Source organism: Nothobranchius furzeri, chromosome 16, assembly GCF_043380555.1.
Source record: "Nothobranchius furzeri strain GRZ-AD chromosome 16, NfurGRZ-RIMD1, whole genome shotgun sequence".
NCBI lineage: Eukaryota > Metazoa > Chordata > Actinopteri > Cyprinodontiformes > Nothobranchiidae > Nothobranchius > Nothobranchius furzeri.
The window spans coordinates 60,103,841-60,124,981 of record NC_091756.1 but is presented as its reverse complement, the minus strand read 5'-3'; the positions used below and the strand labels follow the sequence as shown (position 1 = coordinate 60,124,981).

Sequence of the window (21,141 nt, the reverse complement as noted above, 5' to 3'; positions counted from 1 at the left end):
TGTAACTTCTCCAACGTGTCCTGGGTCGACCCGGGGGCCTTCTGCCGGCAGGACATGCCCGAAACACCTCCCCGGGGAGGCGTCCAGGAGGCATCCTGACCAGATGCCCAAACCACCTCAACTGGCTCCTTTCGATCCGGAGGAGCAGCGGTTCTACTCCGAGTCCCTCCCGAATGTCCGAGCTCCTCACCCTATCTCTAAGGCTGAGCCCGGCCACCCTACGGAGGAAACTCATTTCGGCCGCTTGTATCCGCGATCTCGTTCTTTCGGTCATTACCCAAAGCTCATGACCATAGGTGAGGATTGGGACGTAGATCGACCGGTAAATCGAGAGCCTGGCTTTCTGGCTCAGCTCCCTCTTCCCCACGACAGATCGGCTCAGCGTCCGCATCACTGCAGACGCCGAACCAATCCGCCTGTCGATCTCCCGATCCCTCCTACCCTCACTCGTGAACAAGACCCCGAGATACTTAAACTCCTCCACTTGAGGTAGGACCTCTCCCCCGACCCGGAGGTGGCAAGCCACCCTTTTCCGGTCGAGAACCATGGTCTCAGATTTGGAGGTGCTGATCCTCATCCCAGCCGCTTCACATTCGGCCGCGAACCTACCCAGCAAGAGCTGAAGGTCAGAGCTGGATGAAGCTAGGAGGACCACATCATCCGCAAAAAGCAGAGACGAGATTCTCCTGCCACCAAACTCGACACACTCCACACCACGGCTGCGTCTAGAAATTCTGTCCATAAAAGTGATGAACAGAACCGGTGACAAAGGGCAGCCCTGGCGGAGTCCAACCCTCACTGGGAACAGGTCCGACTTACTACCGGCTATGCGGACCAAACTCACGCTCCTCTGGTAAAGGGACTGAATGGCCCTTAACAGAAAGCCACCCACCCCATACTCCTGGAGCGTCCCCCACAGGGTGCCCCTGGGGACACGGTCATAAGCCTTCTCCAAATCCACAAAGCACATGTGGATTGGTTGGGCAAACTCCCATGCCCCCTCCATCACCCTTGCAAGGGTATAGAGCTGGTCCACAGTTCCACGGCCAGGACGAAAACCACATTGCTCCTCCTCTATCTGAGATTCAACTATCGATCGGACCCTCCTCTCCAGTACCTTGGCGTAGACCTTTCCAGGGAGGCTGAGGAGTGTGATCCCCCTATAGTTGGAACACACCCTCAGGTCACCCTTCTTAAAGATGGGGACCACCACCCCGGTCTGCCACTCCCTAGGAACTGCCCCCGATGACCACGCAATGTTGTAGAGACGTGTCAACCATGACAGCCCTACAACATCCATAGCCTTGAGATACCCAGGACGAACCTCATCCGCCCCCGGGGCTCCGCCGCTGTGTAGTTGTTTGACTACCTCAGCAACTTCTGCCCCCGAGATCGGACAGTCCATCCCCAGGCCTCCCAGCTCTGGTTCCTCCTCGGAATGCGCATTGGTGGGATTGAGGAGCTCCTCAAAGTATTCCTTCCACCGTCCGACTATAGCCTCAGTTGACGTCAGCAGCTCCCCATCCCCACTGTAAACAGTGTGAGCGAGTTGCTGCCTTCCTCTCCTGAGGCGCCGGACAGTTTGCCAGAACCTCTTTGGAGCCGATCGATAGTCTTTCTCCATGGCCTCACCAAACTCCTCCCACGCCCGAGATTTTGCCTCGGCAACTGCCACTGCTGCACCCCGCTTGGCTATCCGGTACCTGTCTGCTGCCTCCGGAGACCCACAGACCAGCCACGCCCTGTAGGCCTCCTTCTTCAGCCTGACGGCTCCCCGAACCTCTGGTGTCCACCAGCGGGTACGGGGGTTGCCACCACGACTGGCACCGGCCACCTTACGACCACAGCTAGCAACAGCCGCCTCGACAATCGCAGAGTGGAACAAGGCCCACTCGGACTCAATGTCCCCCACTGCTCTCGGGACGTGGTCAAAGCTCTGCCGGAGGTGGGAGTTGAAGACCGTCTTGACAGGTTCTTCTGCCAGGCGTTCCCAGCAGACCCTCACTATGCGTTTGGGTCTGCCAGGTCTACGCGGCATGTTCCCTTGCCATCTGATCCAACTCACCACCAGGTGGTGATCAGTTGACAGCTCCGCCCCTCTCTTCACTCGGGTGTCCAAAACATATGGCCGCAGGTCAGATGATACGACTACAAAATCTATCATCGACCTGTGACCTAGGCTGCCCTGGTACCAAGTGTACCGGTGGGCATCCTTATGTTCGAACATGGTGTTCGTTATGGCCAAACTGCGGCTTGCACAGAAGTCCAATAACAAAACACCGCTCGAGTTCTGATCAGGTGGGCCGTTCCTCCCAATCACACCCCTCCAGGTCAAGCTGTCATTGCCCACGTGAGCATTGAAGTCCCCCAGCAGGACAATGGAGTCCCCTGATGGAGCACTATCTAGCACTCGTCCCAGGGACTCCAAAAAGGGTGGGTACTCTGAACTGATATTTGGCCCATAAGCACAAACAACAGTCAGGACCCGTTCCCCGATCCGAAGGCGCAAGGAAGCTACCCTCTTGTCCCCCGGGGTAAACCCCAACACACAGGCAGAGAGTCTCGGGGCTAACAAAAAGCCAACCCCAGCCCTCCGCCTCTCACCCGGAGCAACTCCAGCAAAGTAGAGTGTCCAACCCCTCTCCAGGTCTCGGGTTCCAGAGCCAATGCAATGTTCTCCATGTCATTCATTCAATAAAGTGATGGAAACGTTCCTCAGAGGTTCTGGTCCATATTAACATGACATCATCACACAGTTACATCCATGATGGGAATCTCCCGTTCCACCACATCCCAAAGGTTCTGGACTGGATGGACATCTGGTGACTGTGGAGGTGGTTGGAGTCTAGTGAACTGATTATGTTCTAGACCAGTTAGAGATGATCTGAGCTTTGTGACATGGTGCTTTATCCTGCTGGAAGTAGACATCAGAAGATGGCTCCATGTGGTCATAAAGGGATGGACATGGTCAGCAACAATACTCAGGTAGGCTGTGGTTCCAGGCTCAGGTCCAAAGTGGGACCAGAACATCTCCTCCACACCATTACACCACCAGCAGCAGCCTGAAGCATCGATACAAGGCAGGATGGATCCGTGCTTTCATGTTGGTGACACCAGATTCTGACCCGACCATCTGAATGTTGCAGCTGAGATCCAGACTCATCAGACCAGGAAACATTTTCCAGTCTCTTCTGGTCCAGTTCTGGTGGTCCTGTGTGAGTTGTAGCCTCAGGTTCCTGTTCTTAGCTGACGGGAGAGACACCTGGTGTGGTCTTCTGCTGCTGGAGTCCATCTGCTTCACGCTTCAACCTGCTGTGGATCAGAGATGCTGTTCTGTAGACCTTGGTAGGAACCGGTGGTTATTGGAGCTGCTGTTGTCTTTCTATCATCTAGATCCAGACTGACCACTCTTCTCTAACCTCAACACGATGTTTTCATGTAAACAACTGTTGCTCAGTGGCCAATGAGCAGGATAAATCCAACAACTACACTGCCTGGCCAAAAAAAACAAAACAAAGTAAGCTCACTAACATTTTGTTGGACCTCCTTTAGCTTTGATTACACACACATTCGCTTTTGCATTGTTTCGATAAGCTTCTGCAACGTCACAATATTTATTTCCATTCAGTGTTACATTAAAAGCTTCTTTCTGGAGTATTTCTCTTATCCGATGGCACCATCTAGTGGCTGACAAGCATATCACACAAAAAGTCTGTTGCTCTGTTTTTTTAAGATGGCAACTTCACGTTTCTGTTTATAAATGTACTCCTGTAGCCGGCAAACAGAGCTAAAACACGTTGTTTTACGAGTATTATTCTCATGTCATGTTGTGTTCTCATATTTATATTTTGGAGACTTACATGTCCGTGAAAAGTTAATCAACTCTGCATCAGCTGAGGTATTCCTTAAATTTGAAGCGAGTAAGCGATAAGCTAACGCTATTGGTTCGTTCTGGTCGGCGCTCAGTTTCCTATTGCACGGAGCTCTGCGGGGCAGGGGCAGGGCTGGACTGGGACAAAAATTCAGCCCGGGCATTTTGACTGGAGACCGGCCCATGTTTTTTTTGGAAAAGACATTAAGCCTTACGCTGTTTCTGACACACACCAACGTACACTTTCTTATTGGTAGTATTTATGTATCAATCTAATAAACGTAAACCTACACCATCCTTCCTATCCTGGTATTCTAAAAAGTAGGGTTGGGGGTAACTGATTATTTTTAAAATGATTATTCTGACGATTATTTTATCGAATAGTCGACTATTCTAATGACTATTTAGATGATTAATCTAGTGATTACTTTTCTATTGCACAATTAATAAAAACCAAAAAATCTCAAATAAATTCCTCCAAAAAATTGATAAGTTGTTACTGTAAGAGAATAAACACTACAGGCCTTCCATTTTGTATAACACTGCTTTTATTGTGTTGCGGTTGTTTATGTTCTGGTGACGTGTAGAACTTGGGAGTGCAGGCTGCTGCCTGAGAGGTGGTTGGAGACGGAGTGTCTCCATGCTGCTTTGTTTTGTTCACTTATGTGTGTGAGGCAAGTGGTGTTACGACCCTTCCTGGGGAGTCACGTGTTTCTCCTATTTTAACTGTAAATCCTTCTTGCTGTTATATTTATAACAAGAAACAGATATTCGGACGGAATATTTTCATGTTTATTCGAATATGATTGTGGAACACACCCAGCATCATAATAAATGAAGTAATATTTATGCCAATTTAAGCCTTTATGGGTGACCAGGACTCTGTGATCAATTTTTGGCAAGGAAAATTATCATTTGTTGCCATTTTTTAGGTGTTTATGAATGTGGAAGACACCCAGCATCCTGTGATGGCACTAATAACATCAAGAGATAATAAATAAGGTAATATTTAGGTCAATTTAACCCTTTACACGTGACCAGGACACTGTAATCAATTTTTGGCAAGGGAAATGATCATTTGTTGCCATTTTTGAAGTGTTTATGAATGTGAAAGACACCCAGCATCCTGTGATGGCACTAATAACATCAAGAGATAATAAATAAAGTAATATTTAGGTAAATGTAACCCTTTACACGTGACCAGGACACTGTAATCAATTTTTGGCAAGGGAAATTATCTTCTTTTTTTTTTTCTTTTTTGTTGTTGCCTTTTTTGGGATGTTTTTGGGGTGCCAGTAGGCAGTAGTACAGTAACATCAACAGATAATACATAAAACCCTTATTTGGTCAATTTTAGCCTCCATGAAAATCTTAGCGATTCAATCACTTTTTGGCAAGTAAAATGCCATTTTAGTTGTCTACAATTAAATCATCAATAAAGAATTTAAAGATATTTTGAGGCATTTCTTATAGGTAAACAGGAGGGTGTAGTCTCTATTTGGCAAGTGACAATCTTAATTTTATGTGCTGAAGTGCTTTTATCTTGTTACTTTTAAATAGAGCAACGTAATGTATAGATAGCAACCTACACAGTGTCATTAAAGCCAAAGCTTGATCATTTTAAATACTTTTTTTCAAGTAAAAATGTGCCCCAAACTAGTTAACTGTGGCTCCATGTCAAGTGGACTAAAGAAAGGAAGGGGGAAAATTAAATCGCTGGAAATATTGCAAAAAGGATTAATATATCCTCATTGTGAACGTTTAAGACAAATAGCAACACTTAAAACAACTTCTGAACTGGAAAAACTAATGTGGCAAGGTGCAAAAAACGAGTGCCCGGGCGGGATTCGATCCCCAGACTCCTGGGTGAGAGTCATACGCTCTAACCAGTCAGCCAAAGTGACATCTCCTTAGCCCAGTAGCCAGGGCGCATGATCAATCGGGACATTGTGACAGGACGCTCACGCAGCCACATCTTCCTCCCTCTTTCCACAAGCACGTCCTCGTGCTCCCGCGCAGGGTGCCACAAACACTGCCACACTAATATCCGCGATAAACATCTGTTTAAGTACCGGAAGAGGTTATCTTTGCTTTCTGAATGTCCATATTGCTAGATATGCCGAGTTTTAGGGCGAAATCCTGGGGAATTTTGTCTAGAAATGCAATTACCTAACCGTGCGCGATCCCGCGGTGGCTAATCATTTTTTTGGCAGCGAGTATGGCACAACACCGGCTCGGGTTTCTCCTCCTCCTCCCTCTTTTCTTCTCCAACCTGTCGCTGGGCTGAGGCTCCATCACTTCCTAAATTGATTTTACTTGAACCTTCACTACCAAACAACTGTGAGATTTTAACACATGTGCCAGCATCAGCCTGAAGGGCCAGTTTCTTTTTTAGTCGAATTTTCTCCGCTACTGCTTTCCGTTTTTTGTTCTCCATTTTGTAAAGCTCGTCTGTCTGTTTACTGAGATTCACAAACAACTGGCGGGTGCATCAGACCTCTGGCTATTGGTCCAGCCCAGAGTGTATTATTACCAATTGGCCAATCCACCAACTTTTACGAGGCGTCGCGTGGGGCAGCGCGGGCAAGTTGTCCGCAACAACTAGAGGCCAGGAAAAAAAAAAAAAAACCAGACACCGGCCCATAAAAGATGAATGGGTCGGCCCAGCGGGCAGTTTCCCGCTATGCCCTATGGTCAGTCCAGCGCTGGGCAGGGGGCGTGCTTAGTGAAGAAATACACTCCTCAATGTCTAATGGCTTTATTGACAAGGATGAAGGAGCCCTGCGGTGACATACAAAGCTGAGTGAGCAGAAGCCAACGGCAGCGTGAAGCAGCAGTATGGGCTGAAGACCAAAGCTAAGTAATGCGATAAAATACGTAAACAAATGCAGCACGGCTTAGTATGCATACTCACAATGTGACCATTACATTAGCTTAACAAGCAGGTGAAGACTTACAGATACAAGTCGAACAGTAGCATGGATGGACAGCAGCGTGATGGTTGAGCAGTGTAATAAAAATGAACTTGTCATCTGTTGTATAATTGCTTTATACAAGTTATTGATCACTACTGTTTGTCAATCACACTTATCATGAGGATAATCATGGTAGAGCCGAACATAATGTGATCATGAGGATGTAATCAAGGTAATCCTGGTGGAGGTGTGCAGCTTTGCACGCACATCAGGGAATGTATAAGGAGCAGAGCAGAGCTCAGAGCTGTTGGAGCTGTTTGAAGGATTCTATTTGACGAGGTTCATGGATTACGTTTTCTAACTGGGGTGTTCAGCTCTCCACCCATAAGCAACGGTAAGAGAAATGTTTCGTTCATGATTGATAACTTGTATGAATGCCGGTTGAATAAAGCCTTGTTGTTCATCTGATATTCAAGTTGTGTTTCATTGTTTCTGGCGTCGACTTGACAACGATCCTGATTAAATAAATATAAAGTGTAAAAAGAGACTTTGAGTCTTTTAAGGTAATTAAAATAAAATAAAACATTTTATTTTAGAACATTTTTGGCGTCACGAACAGGATCAGTCAAGCTATTCCAGCAACAATGAAGTGTTTTTGGAGAAGCAAAAAGGAGCCGAGTGCTTCTGGGGAGGGAACGCCGATTCCCGTGCCGATTCCCGGCTGGGAAACGGAGGAGTTCCGAACCATTGGTGATATGTTAAGGCAGCGCGGTGGACGCCCTGGGCCGTGGGGAGAGTTAAATGGAGTGGTCAGCCCCGCCGTGGTGCTGGACCGTTTGACGCGGATAGAAGTTAAAGAAAAAGCGCCGCTGGCAGGAGTAAGAGATATGATGTGGCTTTTTGCAGAAGCATGGAAAAAACAGGAGTTAGAATTGAGCAGTTGTAGAGAGCGAGCGGCGCAGGAGAAAATCCATGCTGAAGAAGTTGAAAAATCATGCTCAGAGTTTGAGCAGAGAGTGTGTGTGATGGGGAAAGAGCTAAAGCATGCTCAGAATGTTTTGGATAAAACGCTGACTTTTGTGTCTCGAGCGCAAAGGAAGGAAAAGAAGCGACCTCGTAGAGCAGGTCCTGCTCAGATCCGGGCGTTTGTAAAGAATGTTGGTGAAGATTGGAACCCAGAGAAATGGAACGGGGATCTTTGGGGGGATGATGAGGAGGAGGAGTGGGCGATTAAACCTGACCCACCACCTCAGCCCTTGTATCCATCATTACAGGGGATAAAGATGTCAGAACAAAGACCTATTACTAGGCGTCGGCGAGAACAGCAAATTATTCCACCAATACTGGTAGATATGGTGGATGATCAGGGACGGCCGGAACTCGATGAGGCGGGTAATATAAGAAGGATGTTACAACAGCAGCCACAACCCGCCCCTAGGCTGCTAACAACGCTAGAGGATTATTCACAAGATGAGTTAAATCACATGAATGGGAAGCTGAAACAGCGCCCAGGCGAACCAACTGACTCCTGGCTTAATCGCCTTATGGAGGATGGCGCGTGTGATATAGCCATAGATGCCGGTGATGCCATGAGATTTTCAGGATTAAGTACTGATGCACAGATAAATGCTGAATACCGGGCTACAGTCCGGGCATTGCCAGCTGATGAAGATTTCAATGTGGGGGATGCATATGCTCTGGCATGTCATGTAATCTATCCTACCACGGCGGACTGGTCTGAGATTAAAGGGCAATGGCAGACAGTGAGAGATGCCATTCAGCGGCTCACCAGACTCACTATTAGAGAGCAAGTGGCTCGAAACGGGGGAGCTGGAGTGGTGGACTGTAACATCTCTAAGGCAACTAGAGATCACCTCATCAGACATGCCCCACCACATTATAAACCCATGGTGACCAGCTTGTTGTTTGGCGCGGCAGACCAGACTTTTGCCGCGATAAAAGATCGTCTTGGCGAACTCACCACGCTGGGTGATTGGTGTGAGACGAGGAGAGAGGGAGCTAGAACTGAAAATAAACCCAGGATTGATCCACATTCAAGGGGTCGTAAAGGGGGGGCAATGGGCCCCTCTAGAACAGATCTGTGGAGGGCACTGCGACAAGCGGGAGTGCCGTTTGAGGAGATTGATGGATTGCCCACTAATGCATTGATGGAGAAATGCAGCCAAATGGGACTGAAGGTCCATTGTCAGTTCAGACATTGTCCTGAAAAGGACGACAGGATGTCTGTGTCAGAATTGGTTGGAATGTTGCAGAATGTGATCAGGGAGGTGGCGTCGAAGCCTGCTGAACCTTCCGCCCCTCCCAAGGAATCTTCAGAGGAGGAGAGTTCAGATGAGTGTTATCAGGTGGCGGCAGTGAAGCGTAGAAAGAAAAAACAGCACCGAAGGGAACATGATGATGAATAGGATGAAGGTCAAGCTCAGGTTGTTGCCAGTGCCTCAGGATGGTCAATAAATGATATCAGACCACATGTGGAATTACAGATTTATTGGAAAAAATCAGTACAGACAGTAATGGCATTGGTTGACACTGGGGCGGAGGCCTCGGTAATTCATGGCAATCCTGATAAAATAAAGGGAAACATTGTAGAAAAAGGAGTATCAATGCTCCACGAGCAAGTGGCAGACGTTCCAGAAATGGATGAAGTGCCTTTTGAGGTAAAACCAATCCAGGATTCTCCTGTGAAACTGGGGGTAAGATGGAGCGAACTCACCCCAGAGCAGCAGGAGCGAGCCTGGTTCACTGATGGTTCCTGTCAATATGTGGCAGGAACCAGGAAATGGAAGGCTGGGGCATTTAACCCTGGTACACAACAAGTTATGGAACTCACAGGGACAGGAAAGAGTAGTCAATGGGCGGAGTTGAAAGCAGTACACATGGTAATAATGGCGGCTGGGGTGCAGGGAGTAAGTATTTATACTGACTCCTGGTCAGTAGCCCAAGGAATGTTAACTTGGATGCCAACTTGGCATGCTACACAATGGAAGATACATTCAAAAGAGGTTTGGGGAGCTGACCTATGGAAGGACATTTGGGAGAAATGCCAAAATATTCCTGTGTCAGTATTACATGTGGATGCTCATACTAATAACAATGATCCTGAATCCCTGCATAATCAGACTGTAGATAAGATAGTGAAAATTCAGGCTGTAAGACAATCAAGTCCTGGATTAGCCAAATGGGCTCACGTTACTGCTGGACATTGGGGTGTGCAGGGAACATTGAAATGGGCGAGGGACAGAGGAATAGATCTCATCATTGATGATATTAAAACTGCCATAGAAGATTGTGAACCTTGTCAACATCAGAAAAAGAGAATCCCTCGACATATACAGGGACAGATACATCGAGGTAAACAAGCGGGACAGTGTTGGCAGATTGATTTCATTGGACCATTGCCAAAAAGTAAAAACTGTAAGTATGCATGCACAGCCGTGGATACGGTGTCAGGGGTACTGGTGGTGCATCCGTGTCATAACGCCAATCAGGAGGCTACATTGAAATGTCTGTCATTAATAGAGACCTATTATGGACTACCTTTGCAGGTTCAGACTGATAATGGTACCCATTTCACTGGAAATAAGATCAAAGAATGGGCAGAGAACAACGCGGTAGAATGGATCTATCATGTAGCATATCACCCGAAAGCTAGTGGACTCATTGAGAGAATGAATGGGTTACTGAAAGAGAAACTAAGGAAACTATCGGTTACTAATTCTTTGGACAAATGGAGAGAAAATCTGACTAGGGCAGTACATCAGTTAAATAACAGACCCGTGGGGGATGGAGTTACTCCACTGATGCTAATGGTTGCCAGGGCAGGAAGGGAAACAACTTCTACTGACCCTCCTATACGAATGTGGAAACTAACTTCTGAGGCAGAACTCCCTGTTAGAGCAACTGCGGGCTCTGTGGGATTAGATCTTAAAATCTTGGAAAGCATCACTTTAGTAACCAATAAAGTGACAGTGGTAAAAACAGGATTGGGAATTCAATGTCCACCAGGAACTTATGCTCATGTGTGTCCAAGAAGTGGTTTAGCTTTGAGGGGTCTAACCATTTTAGCTGGGGTAATAGACTCAGACTATCAAGGGGAAATAGGTGTGGTGTGTCAGCATACAGGTAAAGAACCGTTGGTACTAAAAAAAGGAGACAAGATAGCTCAGTTAGTAATCAAACGGTGTGTAATGTCCAAAGTTGAAGAGATTACTAAACCTACCACTATCACTCATTTGGGTGAAACTGGGTTTGGATCATCAGACTTTACTGCGGGGGCAAAAGTGTGGGTGGAGCAGCTCAATGGTCCTCCCAGAGCTGGAGAGATTATTGCACAGGGAAAAGATGCTGTGGTAAGTGTATTGTTCCCCGGAGAGGAAAAATGGATTAATATTCCGATAAACAAATGTTACAGGAGAGAAAATTAATTCTTGTCATTCTATCTGCAGTTTTGTATGTATCCCATAGGCGGGTGTCTGAGTGACGGTGGTTGACTGGGTCCCCTTCCCCTACAAAAGGATTGAACCCTTGTCGAGGCGATGGATGGGCTCCGCGGACCTGGTGGTGTCGGATGTTTGGTCATCGTCCTCCATGTCCTCGCTGTCATCGCACTGAGGGCACATTTCTGTTGGGGGCTCACGGAAGGACAAGTGTTGGAAGAAGGGGTCATGGGCCATCTGGAATTGGTTAGCAGTATGTCCAACCGCACTCAAGGCACATTCACATGCAGAGCAAATGACGCTTGCTACTTGGGAAACCTAACATCTACCGGTAAGATGTACCGGTGCAGAGGAAATCCGAGGAAGGGTGATCAGCCCGGGGGTGTTGGTTCAAGGATCAACAGTAACCTTTAATTCTGCAGCGCGCATCTGTGCATACCATCAGGGGAATGGTACTTGCATACAAAATGGCACAAATTGGAGTATGAAGGTTGATCGCGATTTCCGGATCAGGAATGGAACTGTAATCACAGGAGGATACGCCTATTTGTACATATTCTGGGTGCTGCCCGACACAGCTAGAGCTACGCAGACAGCTGTAGCTCCCCTGGTTCACACTTGTCAACAAATGGGACAAATAAGGGTAGCCGAATATGTGCGATGGACTGTGAAATTCCCTCCTATTCCGCCTTGTAACAGGAGGAGGCGAGCATGGTATGACACCGTGCTAGGAGGAACTGGAACTTTGTATGGTCTGGCTAACACAGCAGACAATGAGGTGACACGAACTATGCTGTCCAACACTGGAGAATACACCGCACAAGCTGTCACCAAGACTGCAAGATGGATGCCTTCGACTGTATCTAGTCAGTTAGAAGAAAGTGATGTGTGGAAAAGTGTATTTAAATGGAATCTAAAGCTTTGGAATGAAACTCATGATGCATTGCATAATTTGTCACACATAGGTAATTGGACAGTCTGTTCCTTGCAGACTATTCATGCTGAGACACAGAGAAATAGGTTTCAAATACAGGTAATGAGTAATAACTATCATGCATGGCGAACATTATGGAACATCAGTAGTTCATTATGGCTACAGCTACATGCAGAAATGACGATTTGTAATAAATCTATGTGTACTGGATACTGGGATCAGTATAATATGACATCAGTAATGACTGTGTGTAGATATCAGATACTGCCGGTGATAACCACTAAAGGGTTTTGGTATCTCCATGTTAGTGGAGAGTGGTGGGATGTTAAAACAAATCGAACATATGAAGTAAAACACTGTGATGAGACTGATAAGGGTTTAGCCTGCCCATTGGTAAAAGGACATAGCAATCCATGTTTCACTGATTCAAGGGTCGTACTCTGTGATTGGACGGTCACACCCCCAGAGGAACAGTTTTGGCAGGTGGGTCCTAACACCTTATGCGTGGCTACAATGACCAATTCCCCACAGGTACCTTCAGTTCCCTTTTCAGGTTGTCTCAAGGGTATACATATGTGGGAATGGAATAACGTGACCTATTGGTTGAGTAATTACACTGTATCTAGTCGGCTGACTAAGATACAATGGGAGGTTTTACACTCCCCTTGGACACTCTCACTGGAACAATTCAAATGCGCATTGGATGGTTCCACTGAAGTGGCAAAATTGATTGACTCTCATAGGTCCAACCTTTCCAGGCTCATGGTGTCTACTCTTGTGGCGCAAGGGGACATAAAACATGTTGCTACATTGATTGAACAGGCTTCCGCTCATCATTGGTGGGATATATTTACAGGCATGTCGAGTACCGCTAATAAAGTGCTAATTCCACCTATGATTGCAGCATTAATTATAATCAGCATTCTAACATTGTGTATGTTATTCGATTAAGAAGAGAAATAAATTGGGTAATAATGCAAAGACTACGATGAAAATTAAAGTGGAACTACAAGGTATGTTATAAATGACGTTGGTTTTGATGGGGAAATGGTGATGGATCCATGATGTTACATAAATTAGATGAAAAGTTCAAGAGTGGAATGTAATAAAAATGAACTTGTCATCTGTTGTATAATTGCTTTATACAAGTTATTGATCACTACTGTTTGTCAATCACACTTATCATGAGGATAATCATGGTAGAGCCGAACATAATGTGATCATGAGGATGTAATCAAGGTAATCCTGGTGGAGGTGTGCAGCTTTGCACGCACATCAGGGAATGTATAAGGAGCAGAGCAGAGCTCAGAGCTGTTGGAGCTGTTTGAAGGATTCTATTTGACGAGGTTCATGGATTACGTTTTCTAACTGGGGTGTTCAGCTCTCCACCCATAAGCAACGATAAGAGAAATGTTTCGTTCATGATTGATAACTTGTATGAATGCCGGTTGAATAAAGCCTTGTTGTTCATCTGATATTCAAGTTGTGTTTCATTGTTTCTGGCGTCGACTTGACAACGATCCTGATTAAATAAATATAAAGTGTAAAAAGAGACTTTGAGTCTTTTAAGGTAATTAAAATAAAATAAAACATTTTATTTTAGAACAAGCAGCAGCAATACAAATGAGAAGCAGCAGTTTGTACAGTCAGGGATAGTCACATGTACGTGACTTCAGGTACGTCCCTGAAGGGGATAGTCACATGTATGTGACTTCAGGCACATCCCTGAATACATTTATTTTTCCCTCGAGGTTTGATCACAGCACACCCTAGTGGCCAGTGGTGACCGCTGCATCCCCCCCCAGTCCAGGAAGCCATGTGACACAATGGCGCAGTGGACTTATGACCTAACCCACAGGCCAGTTTCAGGTACATAACGCTTGGGTGGCCGCCTTAACCGACCGGAGCCCGCTGGCTGGGAGGAGGGAGGTGACGGGCATTGTTCCGGGGTCCACGCCGCTGGGGCAGCATCCCCGTTGGCTACGTCTGGAGGATTCTTGGCCAACATGAAGTCGCAACAAGGTACCGGCTGGGCGGTGCCAGGGTTTGTGCCTTGGGGCTCGGATGGTGTGTGTGACTGATCTGGCAGGGGTCCCGCTGAGCCCGGGTTGGCAGGACCTAAGTCGTGTGTCTCGTCGTTGGACGCAGGCAGGGGCACAGCGCTATCTGGGTGAGTGCGAGGGGTGGCCAGGGTGAAGGTGCGGCGAAAGCGCCGGTTGTGCAGGGTGAGGCGGCCAGACCCATCGACCCTGACGCGGCATTGGTCGTGTCCTGGTGACTCTACTACCACCCCAGATCTGTCCCATGCCCGCGGGCTACAGCCAACTAGGTTCTGGAGGAACACCGCCTCCCCAACTACGAGAGGGCGGAGCAGTCGTACGTGTTCTCTCAGAGACTCAGTGGTGTGGGCCATCCAAGTACGGATGGACTCTTCCTTCGCCGCCCATGCCTGATGCCAGAGCGGACGGATGTGAGGGTTGGAGAACTTCTCCAGCCTATTAACAAATGACAGCGAGTCCCTGAAGGGGCGACCAAAGATGATTTGCGCGGGCAACAGGTCGCAGTCGGGATCAGGCGTATTACCCCAATATTCCACTTAGGGCTGGGCGATATGGCAAAAATAGAATATCACGATTTTTCCAATATTTTATCACGATTTCGATTTTATCACGATTTTTTATCCATGAATAGCATAACTTCAATTGCATATTAAAGAAGAGAAACATTGAATAAATAAATATTTATTCATATTAGGGATAATCAGCACAGTGCTAACACACTTATATTTTAAACTCACACCAGAGATGATAAAAGCCCTGAGAGAAACAATTACAAAAATCAGTTTTTCTCGTTTTTCAAGTAACTTAACATAAATTAAAATCGTAAACATATTTAAAGTGCAAACATGTCAATTGCAAACGTATTGTTCAAACATTAACGTGTTCAAAATACTATGTAGCTCCCAGTTGCTCATGTAGTGGATAGTTAAGCTCAAATACAGCTCTGATGTGCGGCTGGACCAGAGATCGCTTGTGGTAGCAAAAAACTGCGCATTCTGAATATTTTCTGCAACAAGTCTCTAAATAAAGTAAAATTTTCCAGTGCAGATTGGAGACAACCCATAGAAGCACTGATTTGATCTCATTTCAGAGACAAATAGAACAGGTTAGATGCACCTAATAAACAAAATTACTAACAAACTCAGGAATCTTTCTTTGCTTCATTGTTCTGGTGCTGAGAATATCACTAATGCGGATCAAAGGAGATACACAGATGAATGCACCTCTTATTATTTGGAGACTACATTTACTGCAGCTGGCAGAGGCAGAGATTCTTTCTATTGATACACGGAGTTTACAGAATCATTTTAAATGTTAATAGGGGAAGACTGCAGGAGGGAGCGGTAAAATACAGGGGGTCCCAGCAAAAACAAGAAACTACTAGTCTGATGAAACCCACTGGTTTTCCATCAGGCAGTCACGGGGCAGCTCCAACGACCCAGTGACCGAGCTCAGTCCGGCTCGGCAGAGGGTGGACGAGCCGAGGCGGCGGCGTGCTCTGCTTAAGAAGCGGTGTTATTTTCCTGCTTCAGAAGAAGCGTCCAACGTGTTTTTACGCTTTCTCCGAGACATGTCACGTCGCTAAGTTGTTAGCACCGCGCGCTAAGGAAACCCTGCGTTCCTCTTCGGAACGAAAACCTCGTTGTCGCTCAGCCGCGGCGAAGCCATGTTTGTTCACACACAGGGGAAAACAGGCGGGGCACTAATATATTACTATGACTCACTCTGATTGGTTAAGGGTCAAACAAAGGCGTGTCATTCGCCTGAGGTAAGTTCCCTTTTCATTCAGAGGCAGAAATTCAACAGCAGAGCTGTGAATCGTGATAAAAAGGTCTCTCAACAATGACAGACCGTCAGATGTGTAAATCGTAAAACGGTCTAAAATCGTCATATCGCCCAGCCCTAATTCCACTATCTCTGCTCCGCCCCCGCTTTCCGCTGCCGCTCGCTTCCGAACTCAAATTATACTGTACCCGCTCTACAACGGCTCCACTCTGCTGCGGAGACCTGAGGTGCGCAAACAAGCATGCGCGGGATGTTCGAGATCTTGCAATACAGTCTGAGCAATAAATGCGGAAGTTAGATCCAAACACCCGTTGTGTGGGAGAAGCATCGAAATAAACTGTTTAATCTGCCCATCATTTATCATTGCTCGGTGTCCAGCAAAAATAGAATCGATCCTATTTTTGCCGGATGGCGGAACGGCGGGCGGTGCACTGCGCCGCACGGCCGCAGTAGTGGAACAGCTCTGATTGACTACAACGGGACCGTTTTTGCTGCGGAGTTCGTGCCGGAGCGGAGCGGAGATAGTGGAATTTTGGGGTTACGCAGTTGCAGCATTGCACGCAGAAAGCGGTCATGGTCGAGGCTCCAGGTCGGGCTGGTGTTTGAGACTAGGAGGAGCTTCGCCGTCTTGACAGCCACCTCCGCCCTTCCATTAGACTGGGGGAACCCAACCGAGGACACACGGTGCTTGACCTGCCATAAGCGGAGGAAGTCCGCTGTATGCCCTGCCGAGAACTCCGGGCCCCCGTCACTTGACAACTCCTTGGGCACACCAAACGTGGCGAAGAAAGCTCTTAAGTGACAGATAAGCCCAATGGAGCCCCAGAGATTGGTGCCCGCGGGAGAGCTCATGGCTTCCACCCAGCCGGAGAGGTGATCGCCAACGACCAGGTAGTGGTGACCCCTGTAGTTGAAGAAGTCTGCAAACACCTCCTCAAATGGCGTAGATGACGGTGATGCCGGCATGGGAGGTGTGGCCGCCTGCGAGGGGGTATTGCGGTTACAGTCTGCGCATCGCTAACTGGTCAACTGAATGTCGTTAGACATACCAGGTCAGTAAACAATGGAGCAGGCCCATCGTTCCATTACCGACTTGCCCTGTTGGGTGGTGTGGAGGTGCTAAAGTACTGTATGATGGAGGGACGTGGGGACAACAACGTGGTAGCAGTACAGCAGGACCCCATCTTGTGCACTGACTCACAGACCTTAGACAGGTCGGCCAGCGCCAGGTCCTTTGGGTCAATGCTGCCCCCATCTTCAATGAGGTGCAGGAGGTGGAAGAGGCATGCGTCTGCGGCAGTCCCCTGAGCGAGGAGTGGCCATGCAATGGCAGCAGACTCCAGTGCATCGCTGCAAATGGACGCCATATGCACCAACTCCTCGCTATCGGTCACGTTCCATGCGCCCATGCAGCAGCCCTCATCAGAGCCAGAGGGTGAGGGATACCTGGAGGCTGCGTCGGTAGCACAGGTGCTCTTGCCATGCAAGTGTACAATATCAAAGTGCCATGGGAGTGTGCGCTGTTTGAGCCTGAACAGGCGAGAGTTAGTTATCTCATCCAATAACCGGTCCCCAAGGATCTTCACCAGGGGCTTATGGTCAGTGACCACGACCAGGTTGTCGCACCCCTGCGTGAAGCATCTGGTCTGCTCCAGAACCCATGCTACAGTCAAGGCCTCCCCCTCAACAGCGGCGTATCACTGCTCAGCGGAGGAGAGAAAGCGTGAGCCGGCCAGAGTAATTTTCCATCCATCCGGACAGCAGCCAGGGACACCAGAGCTGCAGGTGCAGTGCTGCTGGAGGAGGAAGTATCCAATGTCGCGCCTGGACCAGTCTGGGCGGAGGCAAGTGCGCCTCTCCATGTCGTAGATCTCTACGCCTGCCCGGATAGAGTCCACGATGGCCAGCTTGGATGCCTGAAATGCAGCCTCTAACTCGGGTGACCACACAAATTTGTATCGAGGGCTCAGAAAGGGCTTAAATGGCGCCATTATATCACGCAGCTGCACGTAGTTGGCCACCTGATTAACCAGACCAAACCAGCTCCTGATGTCCATGATGATGACTAGCTGATTGGATTCTTGTGTTAGAAGTTGAACAGGTGTACCTAAAGTGTACCAATGAGTGTGTGAATTATAATAATCATAACAGCAAGCTGGAATTAATGTATTTCCTTTATTTTGACTACCTTATTTCTTCTAACTCCATGTCAGTCAGACTGGAATAACTAGCTTTTTCTCTCCAGAATGACTCAGGTTTACCTTTGCAACACAACTCCCCCGAGGACGAAGCCAGCTGATTCTCATGTTTGAGCTTTTTTTGGTGTGACCCACATTTTAACAATCACAAACGGCGTAATGTTACTGTGAGTTCAACGCTTTCGTTAAAGTTTGGAGACAAAAGCGTCCTGAAAATGCCACTAGTTTAAGTCGTCACATTAAAAGTGAGTTGTTTCTTTTTAGGTAAGTTATTTTAAAATATGTTTCCTATCGAATGTTGTTGTTTTTTTAAAACTACAATTCATCCCTCCCAGAGGAGTCCTTAAAACAAACAAAAAAAAAATCTTTTTTCTGGTAAGGACCAGTGAACTCTAATTACTTCCCACAACTTAATCCAAGGAAGAGGACATACCTGTGGAGAAAATGTCAGCTGCAACACTCATGAAGGCTTCAGTCACCAGGCTCTCTGATGCCACAGTGATGTTCAACTGACGGGTGATGTTACGGTACACATTAGGATGGAGGTACTCCAACTCCTCACCTGGTCATAGCAGAAGAAACAGAACATAGAACTTAGTTAAGTCGTCGGTTCTCCTGCTGCGTTAAGCAGGACTGTAGGGCTTTAGAACAGTGGTTCTCAATCCTGGTCCTGGAGAGCCGGTATCCAGCATGTTTTAGTTTTAACCATTTCAACACATCTGATTAACGGGATTCTGCAGAGCCTGATGAGCTGCTGCACAGGTGATTCAACCACTGAATCTGGTGTGTTGGAGCAGAGAAACCACTAAAACGTGCTGGACACCAGCCCTCCAGCACCAGGATTGAGAACCACTGCTTTAAAAGGGAGCACTAGCATGTTATCCAACTAAAAAGATAATAAAACATGTAGGTTGTAAATAAATATGAGCAGGAGTTAAGTGCTCGCCCCGTAATCGGAAGGTTGCAGGTTCGAGCCCCGCTCAGTCTGTCGCTGTCGTTGTGTCCTTGGGCAAGACACTTAACCCACATTGCCTGCTGGTGGTGGTCGGAGGGACCGGTGGCGCCAGTGCTCGGCAGCCTCGCCTCTGTCAGTGCGCACCAGGGCAGCTGTGGCTACATCGTAGCTCATCACCACCAGTGTGTGAATGTGTGTGTGAATGGGTGAATGACTGATTGTGTTGTAAAGCGCCTTGGGGGGTTCCAGGACTCTAGAAGGCGCTATATCAAATACAGGCCATTTACCATTTTACAGTGAGTTAAACCCTATTTAACAAAACGTGGCCCACCTTTGATCAAAACTGATAAAATACTAGCATTTCCCACTCTTTAATGAATACAAATTTAACTTTTAATCAGAATGGAGCTATGATCGTGAAGAGTAAAATCCTAACACACAGCAAAATTTACAGTTTACACACGATTATTTACAATAATAGACAACTTGATATTGTTTTATCTGTATTTTTTATATAAAACCTTACATTTGTAGCTTTCTCCTCTGGTTTGCAATGCAATGCATTATGGGAAACTTTGCTGTCCCAAGTCCGCAGAAAGATGCATTGATGCACCCTCGATACAACAGGTGGGGCAAGAACACATCCAGGAACTTTGAGCGAACTTGCCATGATACATACAACGTTGATGATGTTTCACAAGGATGCGAGTACACAAGTGCAGGCAGGCGAATTGAGAAATGGCCTAGTTCTCTTTCTGTGCTGCCTTTGGGTTCCATTCTTTGCATGATATTCAGATTATTTTCCCATTAAAGTATAAAATATTAGTTCCTTGAAGCTCTACAGGACCATCTACTAAACATCAAAACATAGATTCATTTTAATTCCCTTCATCGTAATGAAAACAAAACAGAAGTAATTTATTTGGGAGAAATTATGGTGTAGACGACCCCGAAGCCACCCTCGGGCCACTACTTAATCAGACCTCATTAAAAAACAGACGTCAATGTTTGCACCTTCTTTCAATCCAAGACCAGTAAAGCAAACTTCTCATGAAGGGCAGCTGTCGGGTCTGCCTGCATCTGTTTTGTTTTACATGTTTAGTGTGTAACCTTGGTCAGGCTGTACTGCGGAGTGTGCTTTGGGACGCTGCGGCACTGACAAAGCCGATTCTGATCATTCAAACAAATTTATTTCAGCGACAATTTTCAAAGTTAAAAACTCAAACTATATATTTTTAAAAATCACAATTTTATCACAACATGCTTGATTATTATTGCTATTTGTTTTCACTCTAGAATCGTCCTCTGTTCTGCTATCCTTACCTAATGACAGGACTTAGAAAATGGGACCATTTAACAACCAGTGCTACTTCACTCCATCTATTTTCTGTCACATTCAAGACTGATTTTATGATCTTAATGTTAAATTTGATGGTTCCTGATGATTTGACTGTCAGTGACTTGATCCTAGCTGCTGGGTTCCTTATATAGGAAACTTTTTACTGATTGGCTTAATGAACCGACCTGCATTTTACTTCGTGGAGTGCCTTTGAGACGACTGACTGGGCGACATTTAAACAAACTGAATTAAATTTATTTTGAGCCTATCCTATCTCTGAGATCTTGTAAATCATCACTTTTTAATTGGAACACTGAGGTCAAACAATCATCATAAGACCCAAACTTGAAAGTGAAAGGCTGCTCTTGCTGCTTATCTGTCCAACAGATCCACGTTTACTAAAGTTGATGAAAATAAAATGATATATGGTCACCTGCTAAAGGTGGGTCCAGTGAGGTGACCGAGTGTCATTCTCCAGGTGACAACCACAGGAAGTACGTAATTAGGAAAGTAATTGGCAAATTGAAGTAATCAATGCTCTCTCTAGGGAGCCTAAGTCATGCCCATCTACTTTCAGACCATGGGTCCCCGCGAGAACAAAAAAATGAATGCAAGTCAATGGGACTA

At 46.7% G+C, this 21,141-nt stretch overlaps 1 protein-coding gene across 2 annotated transcripts in view; it reads right to left on the bottom strand.

Annotated features, from left to right (window-relative positions):
- Nucleotides 1–21,141, bottom strand: part of boka (BCL2 family apoptosis regulator BOK a) — a 45,070-nt gene that overhangs the window by 17,023 nt on the left and 6,906 nt on the right. For both annotated transcript variants that reach the window (XM_070545889.1, XM_070545890.1), the window contains exon 3: nt 18,654–18,782. In XM_070545889.1, the coding sequence (XP_070401990.1) occupies nt 18,654–18,782 (129 nt within the window). The remainder of the gene's footprint in view (nt 1–18,653; nt 18,783–21,141) is intronic.